This window comes from Panulirus ornatus, chromosome 2 (genome assembly GCF_036320965.1).
Source record: "Panulirus ornatus isolate Po-2019 chromosome 2, ASM3632096v1, whole genome shotgun sequence".
Lineage (NCBI taxonomy): Eukaryota > Metazoa > Arthropoda > Malacostraca > Decapoda > Palinuridae > Panulirus > Panulirus ornatus.
Window position 1 is genome coordinate 29,701,607 of NC_092225.1, and position 14,601 is coordinate 29,716,207.

The 14,601-nt window shown below is 47.4% G+C and overlaps 1 protein-coding gene across 11 annotated transcripts in view; it reads left to right on the top strand.

Annotated features, from left to right (window-relative positions):
- LOC139755380 (band 7 protein AGAP004871-like) overlaps nt 1-14,601 on the top strand; it is a 628,824-nt gene that overhangs the window by 483,842 nt on the left and 130,381 nt on the right. Inside the window, exon 2 of one of the 11 annotated variants that reach the window (XM_071673654.1) lies at nt 7,593-9,189. The exons of 9 other annotated variants lie outside the window; for them this stretch is intronic. In XM_071673654.1, coding sequence (XP_071529755.1) covers nt 9,090-9,189 — 100 coding nt within the window. In that variant the 5' untranslated portion in view covers nt 7,593-9,089. Of the gene's footprint in view, nt 1-7,575; nt 9,190-14,601 lie in introns of those variants that run through there. One more of the 11 variants, XM_071673663.1, reaches the window with a different exon arrangement.

Consider the following 14,601-nt stretch of genomic DNA (forward strand, 5'->3'; position numbering starts at 1 on the left):
TGTGTTGAAGGGGGGGGTGTGGGTTTATTCCTGGGGAGGAAAATACATTGAAGGAGGGGAGTGGCTGGGGTGGGGAAGTCCCTCACATTGGATGGTCAGGGATAGTGGGAGGGAGGACGTAGATGGAGGTCGTGGGAGTAGGCCAGTGGGAGGGAGGACGTAGATGGAGGTCGTGGGAGTAGGCCAGTGGGAGGGAGGACGTAGATGGAGGTCGTGGGAGTAGGCCAGTGGGAGGGAGGATGTAGATGGAGGTCGTGGGAGTAGGCCAGTGGGAGGGAGGATGTAGATGGAGGTCGTGGGAGTAGGCCAGTGGGAGGGAGGATGTAGATGGAGGTCGTGGGAGTAGGCCAGTGGGAGGGAGGATGTAGATGGAGGTCGTGGGTGTAGACCAGTGGGAGGGAGGATGTAGATGGAGGTCGTGGGAGTAGGCCAGTGGGAGGGAGGATGTAGATGGAGGTCGTGGGTGTAGGCCAGTGGGAGGGAGGATGTAGATGGAATGGAGGTCGTGGGAGTAGGCCAGTGGGAGGGAGGATGTAGATGGAGGTCGTGGGAGTAGGCCAGTGGGAGGGAGGATGTAGATGGAGGTCGTGGGAGTAGGCCAGTGGGAGGGAGGATGTAGATGGAGGTCGTGGGAGTAGGGCATTGGGAGGGAGGATGTAATTGGAGGTCGTGGGTGTAGGCCAGTGGGAGGGAGGATGTAGATGGAGGTCGTGGGAGTAGGCCAGTGGGAGGGAGGATGTAGATGGTGCAGGTGGGAGTACAGTAGAGTGAGGCATGGGGGCGTGCTCTGGGCCTTGATGAATGATGGCACGTTCTGTGGTGAGTGACCTGGCAGCTGTGAGTGATGAGGCGGTGAGGGAAGGCCAAGACACACACACACACGTGGTCATAAGGAGCAGGGAGGATGGGTATGAGGAGCAGGGAGGATGGGTATAAGGAGCAGGGAAGATGGGTATAAGGAGCAGGGAGGATGGGTATAAGGAGCAGGGAGGATGGACTTGAGGAACGAGTCTTATAGGAGCCTTGGACCGGGTTCCTTCATGAGAAACGTGTTCCGTTTGGGAAGCCTATTCCAAAATGTGGCGACCGCTTCCTCCCCAGTGTCCACGAGCCATGAACATTTGCAGGGGGTGAACTAGAAAGCAGGCGGACCACGATAAGGCAGGATGTGCCGGTAGAAGAATGTCATACATTCTAGCAATGAATCAGTTTAGTACATAAGGACGAGATGGTGGTGTGTGGCAGGTCTAGCAACGTCGTTTGTGACAGGTGTTCCAGGTGACAGGTGTTCCAGGTGAGGGGTTGCTGTAGAACATTTCCTCGTGTGTTGAGAGAGCGCCAGCGTAGTGGAGCGAGCTCTGAAGGCATTGAGATTTAATAACGTCTGGGTTCCGCTGATCGTGGGTGGGTTGTAAGGGAAGAAGACATGACGATGATTGCGAGGACGACAAGAGCAAAGCCAGAATACGTAGTCATTTGTACCCGCGTTGTGCTGCATGCTCCTGGAGGGTGGACAAAGAAGGAGGGAGGGAGAGAGGGCCAAGTGAGGGAAGTTTAGAGAGATGTACCTGATGCCAAACCTTGACGGAAGCTTAGGAGATGGTCGAGGCGGCGAGAAAGGATTCGCAAGAGCTTTGAGAGATTTTTAAGACAAAATAAGCAGTACCAAAATCATGTGTGTGTGTGTGTGTAGATGGTAGGGTGGGATAAGCAATACGGGAGTGACCAGGTCGGCAGAGAGAGGCGGACGCCTTATAAGGGACTGGGACTGACTCCCCAAACCCCCGCCCTGCAGCAAAGGTAAATATCTTGTTGTGGTTGAAATGTGGCGGAGGAGACGCGAGCGTTGTGGTGTTTAGGGGGGGGGTGTTGTTGATACAGTAGGGGTGGGGGGGGGTTGTTGATACAGTAGGGGGATTGGTAGAGGGTGGGATGGGTTGGTGGCCAACGTACCGTGCCCGCGTGGGGCCAAGATGGCTGGCCCTAGAGTGGGGTGGGGCGAGGGGTGTGGGTTGGGGCGTGGGTAAGTGGGGGAGGGGGGGAGGGCAAGACGCCAGAGGGGGGGGAGGGGGGGTTCTGGTGGGGTTGCTCTGGCGAGGGGACGAACGACCCTCGTGGGTTGGTCACAGTCGGTTTATAGGTCGTCCCAGGAGGGACCTGGATTTCGTGTCGTTTGGTTACGTTTTCCTCATCGAAGCACCGGAGGATTTGGCGGCGTCTTGGGTCACATCAATTCTTATTTCTTTTTTTTGGTAAATTTTGATTCCTATATTTTTTTTTGTCACGTTTTCTTCTCAAAGAAAATGCGATGATTTGGTCCTGACGTTGAGCCGTAAGGATGGCCGTTTTCTTTAAAGTGTTTCATGGTTTTTAAGATTTTTTTTTTTTAACTTTGTTTCATGTGACAAAGATTTGTTTTCATTATGCTCTTATAATAGACAGACAGACGGTTGATGTGTGCCAGTGCAGCCATGCTTCATTCTGTTCCTGACGCTGGCCACGTAAGTCAGGGGAGACTGCTGAATTTTTGAAGAAAACAAGATCCGGTTATTCAGATGGGCAGAAACGTCGATTTTATGTATATATATATATATATATATATATATATATATATATATATATATATATATATATATATATATTAATTTTTTTACGTTTGTATTCAGAAAATGTTAAACATTTTAGCATTTTCTTGAAGTGGGTATGTTGTTCTTTAGCATCATATGTCAACACGTGTGATAATTTGCCTCGGCAAAAATGTGGAAAGAGAGAATATCAGATTTGGTGGAAACAACATCATTGTGAGACATGCAGCAGATAATTGAATTTCAGAATATATAATAACTTTTTTTATATGTTCGTAAATTGGAATCTTTGTAAAATTGATGATTTATTAAGATTTTTTTTTGGGTGGTTTGAGGATTTACCCAATCCCTCGCCAAGTCATCTGCCAATTTTTTTTGAGATAATGTGAGTTTTCTTCGGAAGCTGAAAAGATTTTTTTGCATTACTTGATCGCCGTTTATTGCGTGAGCGATGTAGCGCCAGGAACAGACGAAGAAAGGCAGCATTCACTGAATGTATTCTTTTAAATGTTCACAGGATTCGATGAAAGAGAATGAATCGGAATTTTAAGATGAGCTAAATGGCCCGGAAGTCTATGAATGTATTAATACATCACGTATCAAAAATTGAAAAGAAAAGATTGTGATAATCCTTTTAGATAAATAGAAGCATACATTATATACAATCCCGTAACGAATTCATGAAAAAGTTTATAATATATTTATGGAATATGTCAAAATATTTATAATACATTAGAGAAACTATCTTTAAAATTTCATGATTTGCTAAATTTTGAAATGAATTTTTGTTATATGTGGCAACCCAGACCGAGCAGTTGCCAGCGCTGGCAGGTGGGAATAATTCTCCCATCCATCCATCGATGGAAGGGGGAGTGTGTGTGTGTGTAGGAAGGGAGGGAGGGAAAGGTGGGAAAGAGAGTAAGAGAAGGGAACGAGAGATTTTTTAGAACGAAGAAGAAAACGGACGAAGTAAAGAGAGAGAGAAAAAAAAGACAAATGATGATGAAGAGAAAGGAAAGAAGAAAGAAATGAAGGAGGAAGAGGAAGGAAGGGAGACAGTTAGGTGATGAGACGGTCTGGGGGGGGGGGGAGGCGGCACGACGCATTATGCAACATCTTGAGAAATTGTATGACACGGGTGTGTCCTCGAGTTGATCCATCGTATTGACGTACCATTATGTCACGTCGCTCACTACCTCCTCACACGGCTAGTGTTGCTGTGGAGTTAGATTACGGGGGAGGAGGGGGAGGGGTGGGTGTTTTCTGGGGTGGGGTGAATGGGGGGGATGGGAAGTTTCTGGGATGGGGTGAAGGGGGGAAGGGGATCGACTGTTTGTATGTCATATATCGTTAACTTTTCTCTAGGTATTGTGGCGTCTGATGTTAAATTGTAACATGTTTTCCCCAATACTGTGGTAAGCTGTTGGTAAATTACATATATATATATATATATATATATATATATATATATATATATATATATATATATATATATATACATATGTATACACACTTGTTCGCTGTTCGCCTCATAGCCAGGTAGCGCCAGGGACACACGGTGAATGGCCTGGTTCGCTCTCATCCACCTCATCTGTCATGTATAACACACCATTTATGTTTATGGAGTTTCCTCCCGTTTTCTTTTCTTTTTTTTCGCACGACACTGGCAAAAATCCCCGGGCCAGAGCCGGAGTCATGTTAGTGGAGAGGAGGTATTACAGGAGGTGGCGAAGACGGAAGAGGATTCTACAGCTTCATCGCTCGAGGGAAAGGGGAAGGTGATGACATCATAATGGTTCATCCTCGTGTGCCTGATCTAGCCACGCAAACTGTGAGAAGCTGGTCCAGATGACTGGGGTTTGTCGGGGGGGGGGGGGGGGGGGTGGCGCACACACACACACACCAGTATACTCATCCCGGACGTATATCCTCCTCAACATACCCTCGTCTGGAAGGTGTGACCTGTAATATCCTTCAAGGAGGCCGGTCCACCGCCCGTGGGGTGACCTGACCCCTCACATCTAGTACCTGTGTCTGGGGCGGGGGGTGGTTAACCCCCCCTTCAGTGACGTGGGGTCGTATATGGCGGTCCACAAGCCTAAAAGTAATACTTTTTTTCCCTCGAGTTTCGAAGTTTATACTTTTTGTTACCTCACACTTTACCATGGCTTGAATTATATCACCTTAGCTCTGTAGGGAGGGAGGAGTAAGGGAAGGAGGGGGGGGGAAGATGTATTTCCCTGATGGTAAAATCAAGGGGTACTGTATTCCTCTTCTGGCAAGATCAGGGGGTACTGTATTCCTCTGACGCTCAGTTCAGGGGTATTGTATTTCCATAATGCTCAGCTCCATGAAGCACTGTGCCTCAGTAGTGCTCAGGTGCTTCTCTCTCTCTCTCTCTCTCTCTCTCTCTCTCTCTCTCTCTCTCTCTCTCTCTCTCTCTCTCTCTCTCTCTCTCACCAAAGGCCATAATAAGGGCCTATCATAGTTAAAGTGATTCGCAGAGATCATTTCCAGAGTATGAACAGAATATATATAAACCCCCCCCCCATCCTGCAGGACAAATCCAGGGGGGGGCGTGGTTTCCGTCAGCATTGGGAGACGGCCTGGGGGTGGGGGGGGGGGGGGGTGTAGGAAATAACGAACGAGCGTTTAAACTGAAATATTTCGAGAGGGGGGAAAAAAAAGAGACGGTTAGGTTAGGTAGGAGGCGCTACGACCAGACACCCAGCCTACCAGGCTGCAACACCTGTCCCAATTCCCAGCAGTGTTGGCCAGTGGCATGGAAGATGATGAGAGCCATCAATGAAGAATAGGGGAGAAAAAAAGAAATAATGGCCCATTTTTTTTTTTTTAATCATGATACGAAACGTCTCCAAACGTCAACAAAGGCCAGATGTTTTCTTCAGCGAGGGTCAGGGTTAGAATAAGCCGCCAGGGTAACGCCTCCCGCTGTCCTCTCCCGTTCCGTTCCTGTTCTTTCCACCGTTGCCCGGCGGAGCACTGAGGAGGGCGGAAAGAAACGAGTATTCCTGTCGGCCCTGACATGCCAATATGTTTTGCTCCAGCTGCTGCCCGTTGGTCCAGCACCACTGCTGCACCGTTCCTGCCCCGCGGCCCCCTGGAACAACTTCCAGCCGAACGTTCCAGTGGACTTATTGTTGTTGGCACTTTCCAGACACGCTCGACCAGCTGACGCGGCCCAGGGCCCGCGCCCCCTCGCCCATCCCCCCAGCTGGCTCTGGTCGACAAGTCTTTGTATAGGATGACAGCTAGACTGTATCAGTATAACGCCTCCTCCTCCTCCTCCTCCTCCTCCGCCAGTATGATGACTTGACCCATTTCACGGTGATGACTTATCCCTTTCGGTATGATAGCAGGTCTTCCCGCATGATGACGTGACCTATCCAGTATGATGATGCATGGGATATGATAAGGAGAGGCCCTACAATGTTCACGATTCATGGATGACGCCTTCCCACGAGTGTGCCTCCATGACCACGAGTTGATGACACCAGACAGATGTAGCCTTCCTTACCTGAGCAGCTCGAAATTATCAGAGCCTCGGATCCATTCAAAAATACCTGTATCAGATCACCCTCCCAACCTCCTCTCATTGCTCATAAGTATTTTTCTCATTTGCCCTTTGAGGCTCAGTCGAATTTCTACCGTTGTTTGCCCTCTCATTATCAATTCCAGTGCGTAAGTCATCACTATCGATATTTGATTTGATTTCCTATTAGTGAACCCAGTGCGCCAGGTTTTGTGTGAGCCAACAGCTGTACACGTTCAGAATATGCTGTACCCATATTCTCCAGCTCAGCATATCGTCTGCCTCGTTTCATACCCGGCGACGCAACCTGTTATCAGTGTCGGTATAACGTATGAGAAAAATGATTGGGCCCCAAGACTGACCCCTGGGGCACGCCACTTGTTACGTCCAACCCGTTTGAGACTTGACCGGTAATCATTGCTCTTTGTTGACCTCTCGTCAACCACTTACCAGACCATCGTAGCGGTGCTTTCAGTGCCGTGTGACCTCACGTATGGTTGGGTCTTTGAATGTGGGACGTCTGTTCGCTCCTCTCTGGAAAATCTACTCTCATGGTATTTCTCGTCGTAGATGTTCATTGTGTCATGAAGGAGTTGGAGTAGATTTGTCAGACACGGAAACTTACATGGAAAACCAGGTTGACTGGTCGTTGAATATCATCCTACCAGTTGGTAATGTATTATACCCTGCTCGCTTCTGTCATAATCCAGAAATCTTTCACCAATTCCGGATGTATTATGAAGACTTTATTGTCTTCTATGTAAAATGTTTTACATTGTGTAAAACTACCGCACAATTTACAAACGTCCCTTCACGTGAAAAGAAAATATTTTACACACGTACACACATTTACTCACACTTCTGAACAGCGTATACACTCTCACAACTCACAGCTCTCACTCTGGACTCTGACAGCTCTTACTTCTGACTCTCACAGCGCCTCTCCCTCTCCCAGCCGCTAAGCGCAGCAAACTGTGAGATACGAGTCACTTCAGAGAAGCCGTTACATTTTTTTTTTTTTTCTCCCCTCTCCGGTTCGAATCGTTTACGCCTTCTTCAGCCTTCGCTCACTGGGTCACACATCTGTTTTCTCTAAGTTTCCCGTTTTCTTTTTTCTTGCCCCCCCCCCCCCCCACTCCTCCATGGCTCCTTAGGCGGGGTCTACGTCAGCTGGAGCAGAGGGGAGACTTTGCTCTTTCAGCTGGTGCTAGGGATGCTACTTTCTCGTCAGCTATTATAGACAAGTCCATCAAGATGGAAGTCTAAAAATACGTTGGTGACTGGGTTCAGTTACAGTCCGCTGTACCGAGAATAATGATAATTGATAATTATCATTAGTATTAGTATTATTATTAACACGCAAAAGGTACGATTCCTTGATTTAATTTTTTTTTTTCATATACATTATAGACGCATTTTTTTCACCCACTTTTGATATGAAAACAACCCCACAGATAACCATCTGTTATCGACAGCTGTGATAACACTTTTTAAGTGTAAGTGTTATCTTGACTTCAACGTGCAAATCTACAAGGCGTGATAGAGCTTCACGAATCTGTGTATATATATATGTGTGTGTGTGATAGCCAAACTGCCGTGTACGATAATCCAAGATACGGTACAACACCTGAACTCTCTCTGACAGTTTACTGTGTGAGACGGTTGTAATGTAACTCAAATGTATAGTCGGGTGTAATCTAAGGTAACTAAAGTGTGCAGTCGGGTGTAATTTAAGATAACTCACGTGTGTAGTGAGGTGTGACCTGTGATAAGTTGAGGGGCAGTGTATAACAACTCGCTTCCCAGTGTACGACAACTCCACTTAAGCTGTACGATAATCAACTGCAGGGTACGATAACTGAAGCACGCTGAACGATAATCTGGTCTATTATGTACAACTAGACTGTGGTGTGCCTCATAATGCATCTGCAGTGAACAGTGGCCTAGCTGCGCTGAAATTCACTGTAACTGCAGTGCAGTGAACCTTCCTAAAGGGTCTGAGTTCGTGTGAGTTCGATACCTGACCTCACATTGAAGCGACCTGGTGGTGACCTCTCATGCCCCCCCCCCCCCCCCCAGATGACCTGGATGCTGGTTCGTCGTCTTTAAGTGAAGTTTCCTTAGTATTTCGTTACCCAGTGTGTGAATACCGTCAGTGACGTGGCTGTCGCTGGGTAAGGTATGTTACACGCTGGCCCTATACCTCGTGCGCGCCAGGCGATAGAAAACGGGAGCGTCGGGTGAGGGAAAACAGGACTCGGGAATGTACGTGGTTGCCTTATGATCCCCCGCGCTTCAAGGTAGAGGGAGCAGGTGCTTTCACAAGAAGAAAACGGTGGTTGCAGCGAGGGAAAATCAAGCGTGTTTGGTGAAGGAAAACGGACGCATTCATTCGAGGGAAACGGAGTGCGCTAAGTGAAGGAAAACGGACGCATTCGGCGAAGGAAAACGGACTCGGTCATTGAACGATAACGAGCTTGTTCAACGAAAGGAAAACAGGACGCGTCGAGTGAAAGAAAACGGACTCGCTCCGTAAAGGAAAACTTTGGGCGCGCGTTTCAGTGAAGGAAAACGTTGGGCGCGTTGCCAGCGGCGGAGGCGGAGGCCGAGAGCAATGGTCGGCGGCACGTGAGAAGCGGAGGCCCCCCACCGGTGTTGCATGCCCCGTGCCTGCCCCGCCCCGGCCCACGCACCCGTCTCGCTGCCCCGTCCCCTCGCCCCACAAGCCTCGCCCGGACCCCGAGGGAGGCGGAGTCGCCAGCGGAGGCGGTGGTGGCGTGGTTGGCGGCAGGACCAGCCACTGACGCCCGGTGCTGGGAGCCCTTAGGGTCTGCAGACCTGCCGGTGGGCGGAGGCCGGCCAGGGTGGGCTGGGTCAAGCTGGTGGCCAAGGTGGTGGGTCAGTCGGCGGCGGTGGAGGTGGTGGTGGGGGGCGTGACCTCGCGTGCTGCCATGGAGGACACGAGCGCCACCTTCTCCCTGGGGTCCTGCCAGAAGATAGTCACGGAGGACCGCCCGCCCGCCAGGCGAGCCTGGCAGATAGGATACCACCGTAAGTATGCCCTCCTGCTGACCTTACTAGGATACCATCCTGCTGACCTTACTAGGATACCATCCTGCTGACCTTACTAGGATACCATCCTGCTGACCTTACTAGGATACCATCCTGCTGACCTTACCAGGATACCATCCTGCTGACCTTACTAGGATACCATCCTGCTGACTTACAGGAACGTGACCTATACTAGGATACCTCCTCGACCTCTGACCATTGCTGACCTTATCCAGGATACCACCTGCTGACCTTAAGTATACCTCCTGCTGACCTTACTAGGATACCATCCTGCTGACCTTACTAGGATACCATCCTGCTGACCTTACTAGGATACCATCCTGCTGACCTTACCAGGATACCATCCTGCTGACCTTACTAGGATACCATCCTGCTGACCTTACTAGGATACCATCCTGCTGACCTTACCAGGATACCATCCTGCTGACCTTACCAGGATACCATCCTGCTGACCTTGTTGCTAGGATACCATCCTGCTGACCTTGTTGCTGGGATACCACCGTAAGTACCCTCTTCCTGACCTTGCTAGGACACGACGGTGAGTATCGCCCTCCTGACCTTGCTAGGCATGACCCCCATGACTACCCTTGACCTTTTTTTTTTATTGTTGGTACCGGGGGCTATGTTCTGACCTTCCCAGTACAACAGTAGTGATGGAACGTGACCTTGCGTTTTACGGTACCGTCTGCACACTGTTTGTATCTGTCCCTCCCCAGCACTGCTGACCTGACCCACCATCTCTATCCCTCCCTCCCGGAGTCCTACGCTCCATCTTTCCATCATGGTCGTCCTCGCCCCCCGCTACATCTTCCCTCACATACCCAGTACCTCCATCACCTTAAAGTCTCCTCACTCACCTCATCTCTCCCTCCTTGTCTTTCTTCTTCCTCCCTTGTTCTTGCTCCATCATTTTCCCTCCCTCCCTCCTTCTACATCTCATGACCACCACCATCACCCTTCTACGGCAGTTCCATCCCAATGGCAGCCATAAACTCCTCCCTCACCATCTCCTTCACCCATTCCGTCTTTCCTTCCGAGACTCGTCATTTCTCTCGCAGTTCTGTCTCATTTTCCTAGACGTGAGGTCCACACGTGGATTTTCCTGGTTTATGAAAAAGGGAGGGAGAGGGTTGGGGGTTTATCAAACCCCCTCAGTATGTCTCAACGTTATTGCTCATTTTAGTTTTCCTTAGACAGAGCGAAGCGTTAGGGAATGTTTAGTAAATGGCTTGATTTAACTGATTTAAATGACGGGGAAACTGGGTCAGATTTAACTTGGAGGTTGCGTTTCTTGGAAGACCTAATTGGTAATTGGGTTGTTCCGACTAGCAATCTGTAGCGCGGATTGCCCTCCTCAATTTCCTGCCTTTGTTGGCACTATTAGCTCTGTTACTCTCCTGCATTTTCCTGGCTTTGTTAGCTCTATCATGTTTTCCCTATGTTTTCCTGGCTGTGTTAGTATCATACTTTCCCTATGTTTTCCTGGATGTGTTAGTATCATACTTTCCCTATGTTTTCCTGGCTGTTAGTATCATACTTTCCCTATGTTTTCGTGGCTGTGTTAGTATCATACTTTCCCTATGTTTTCCTGGATGTGTTAGTATCATACTTTCCCTATGTTTTCCTGGCTGTTAGTATCATACTTTCCCTATGTTTTCCTGGCTGTGTTAGTATCATACTTTCCCTATGTTTTCCTGGATGTGTTAGTATCATACTTTCCCTATGTTTTCCTGGCTGTGTTAGTATCATACTTTCCCTATGTTTTCCTGGATGTGTTAGTATCATACTTTCCCTATGTTTTCCTGGATGTGTTAGTATCATACTTTCCCTATGTTTTCCTGGCTGTGTTAGTATCATACTTTCCCTATGTTTTCCTGGCTGTGTTTGTATCATACTTTCCCTATGTTTTCCTGGCTGTTAGTATCATACTTTCCCTATGTTTTCCTGTCTGTGTTAGTATCATACTTTCCCTATGTTTTCCTGGATGTGTTAGTATCATACTTTCCCTATGTTTTCCTGGCTGTGTTAGTATCATACTTTCCCTATGTTTTCCTGGCTGTGTTTGTATCATACTTTCCCTATGTTTTCCTGGCTGTTAGTATCATACTTTCCCTATGTTTTCCTGTCTGTGTTAGTATCATACTTTCCCTATGTTTTCCTGGATGTGTTAGTATCATACTTTCCCTATGTTTTCCTGGCTGTGTTAGTATCATACTTTCCCTATGTTTTCCTGGCTGTGTTTGTATCATACTTTCCCTATGTTTTCCTGGCTGTTAGTATCATACTTTCCCTATGTTTTCCTGTCTGTGTTAGTATCATACTTTCCCTATGTTTTCCTGGCTGTGTTAGTATCATACTTTCCCTATGTTTTCGTGGCTGTGTTAGTATCATACTTTCCCAATGTTTTCCTGGCTGTGTTAGTATCATACTTTCCCTATATATTCCTGGCTGTGTTAGTATCATACTTTCCCTATGTTTTCGTGGCTGTGTTAGTATCATACTTTCCCTATGTTTTCCTGGCTGTGTTAGTATCATACTTTCCCTATGTTTTCCTGGATGTGTTAGTATCATACTTTCCCTATGTTTTCCTGGATGTGTTAGTATCATACTTTCCCTATGTTTTCCTGGCTGTGTTAGTATCATACTTTCCCTATGTTTTCCTGGCTGTGTTAGTATCATACTTTCCCTATGTTTTCCTGGCTGTGTTTGTATCATACTTTCCCTATGTTTTCCTGGCTGTGTTTGTATCATACTTTCCCTATGTTTTCCTGGCTGTGTTAGTATCATACTTTCCCTATGTTTTCCTGGCTGTGTTAGTATCATACTTTCCCTATGTTTTCCTGGCTGTGTTAGTATCATACTTTCCCTATGTTTTCCTGGCTGTGTTAGTATCATACTTTCCCTATGTTTTCCTGGCTGTGTTAGTATCATACTTTCCCTATGTTTTCCTGGCTGTGTTAGTATCATACTTTCCCTATGTTTTCCTGGCTGTGTTAGTATCATACTTTCCCTATGTTTTCCTGGCTGTGTTAGTATCATACTTTCCCTATGTTTTCCTGGCTGTGTTAGTATCATACTTTCCCTATATTTTCCTGGCTGTGTTAGTATCATACTCTCCCTATGTTTTCCTGGCTGTGTTAGTATCATACTTTCCCTATGTTTTCCTGGCTGTGTTAGTATCATACTTTCCCTATGTTTTCGTGGCTGTGTTTGTATCATACTTTCCCTATATTTTCCTGGCTGTGTTAGTATCATACTTTCCCTATGTTTTCCTGGCTGTGTTAGTATCATACTTTCCCTATGTTTTCCTGGCTGTGTTAGTATCATACTTTCCCTATGTTTTCGTGGCTGTGTTAGTATCATACTTTCCCTATGTTTTCCTGGCTGTGTTAGTATCATACTTTCCCTATGTTTTCCTGGCTGTGTTAGTATCATACTTTCCCTATGTTTTCCTGGCTGTGTTAGTATCATACTTTCCCTATGTTTTCCTGGCTGTGTTAGTATCATACTTTCCCTATGTTTTCGTGGCTGTGTTAGTATCATACTTTCCCTATGTTTTCCTGGCTGTGTTAGTTCGTAGTCATATTTTCATGGCTTTGTTCAGACTGTTACTCGTTGTTTTTTCTTTCTTTTTCTTCTGTTTAACTTGCATTGTTGTTCTGCCACGTGGGGGTCTTTCCCTAGTCCACAGGGCGTCGCCCCTACCAAGGGCGGGCGTCACACTGACGTCAGCCACCGAAGAAAACGAGATCTGGTTCTGAGGACACAGGTCTGGTTTTGCTTGTATGTTTTTTTCCATTATTTTTTTTTTTTTTGTCTCTCTCTCTCTCTTTCTTAGTGACATTGTCTTTCTCTTCTTGCATCATCGCTACCACCACACCACACCACACCACTGCCACACCACACCACACCACACCACTGCCACACCACACCACACCAGATCACACCACACCACACCACAATACCGTAACCACTGTCACCACCCACACCACACCACACACTACCACACACCACCACAGACATGTACCCCGACAACCCCCCCCCCCCCCCCCGGCCCACAGAACAAGGCCAGAATATGATAAAGTCCAGTAGGGCATCACGTGACATTATGGGTGCCACCTTTAACTCTGGAAATTGTGTGTTGTACCATCATCATCCCTGGCCTGCTGGCTGGCTGGCTGGCTGGGGCCAGAACACGCGCCACATACACCCCCCCTCCAACCCCCCTACATCCCCCTCCACCCCCCCCCCCTACATCCCCCTCCACCCCCCCCTACATCCCCCTCCACCCCCCCTACACGTCTTGGGCCAAGTTTACCAGCGTGTGTCCTCTGTCTCGGGGGGGAAAGGGGGGGTTTCTGATCTTTATTGTTGACTTAAATTGTATTTACTGTTTCTTACTCTGTGTGTGTGTGTGTGTGTGTGTGTCTGTGTGTGTGTGTGTGTTTATTTTCTCTGTTCTTTCCTGTTTGCTTTTGATTTTTTCTGTTTTTGTGTGTCTTCGTTTCTCTCTCTCTCTCTCTCTCTCTCTCTCTCTCTCTCTCTCTCTCTCTCTCTCTCTCTCTCTCTCTCTCTCTCTCTCTCTCTCGTCGGTGATCATCTCGTGAACATTGCACGGTGGATATTCTCACGAGGGAATACTCTCTGAATATTCCCTTGCCGATCGCCTCGCGCGGTGGTGACTCAGCGCTGCGACTAACGTCCCTGTGGAATATTCGGGCGTCGGAATATCGTGGCTTGGGATATTCCCGTCTGGGGGGGAGGGGGGGAATATTTGGTGGTAGACGTTGTGGCTGGAAAATTATCGTGGCGACGGCCTTCCTGCGCGGGGCTGCGATACTCCGGCAGAAGTTAATGGCAATTTAGAAATGACATTGTGGGAAGGGTCTGCCGTCTTTGGCTAGTCCCCCCCGGCCTTGCTAGCGCTGGGTTCTGGAATGGTAAATTCAACATTATCATTGTCACTTGGAATGTTAGATTGATGATGGTAACTTCATGATTTAGAATACTAGATTGATGTTAATGTTTTAATTTACAGAGCTAAATATATCTTAACGTCGTAATATATATATATATATATATATATATATATATATATATATATATATATATATATATATATATATATATATATATATATGATTTTGAATTGATTTTAACATTCTGATGTGATATGTTAATTTGATGTTGTCATTGTGATATGTGATAGACACACCGGACGCTTGCTTTAGTTACTCTACACTCTGTACACATAGACGCACACACATCACAACACTTTATGGTCTATGGTCCCGACCGGTGGACGTGGCTACCTTTCTGAGCGCTGCAGGAGCCTCAGAAGGAAGGAAGAGACTCCTACGGCATATATACCATGATTCGAACCCCGATGGG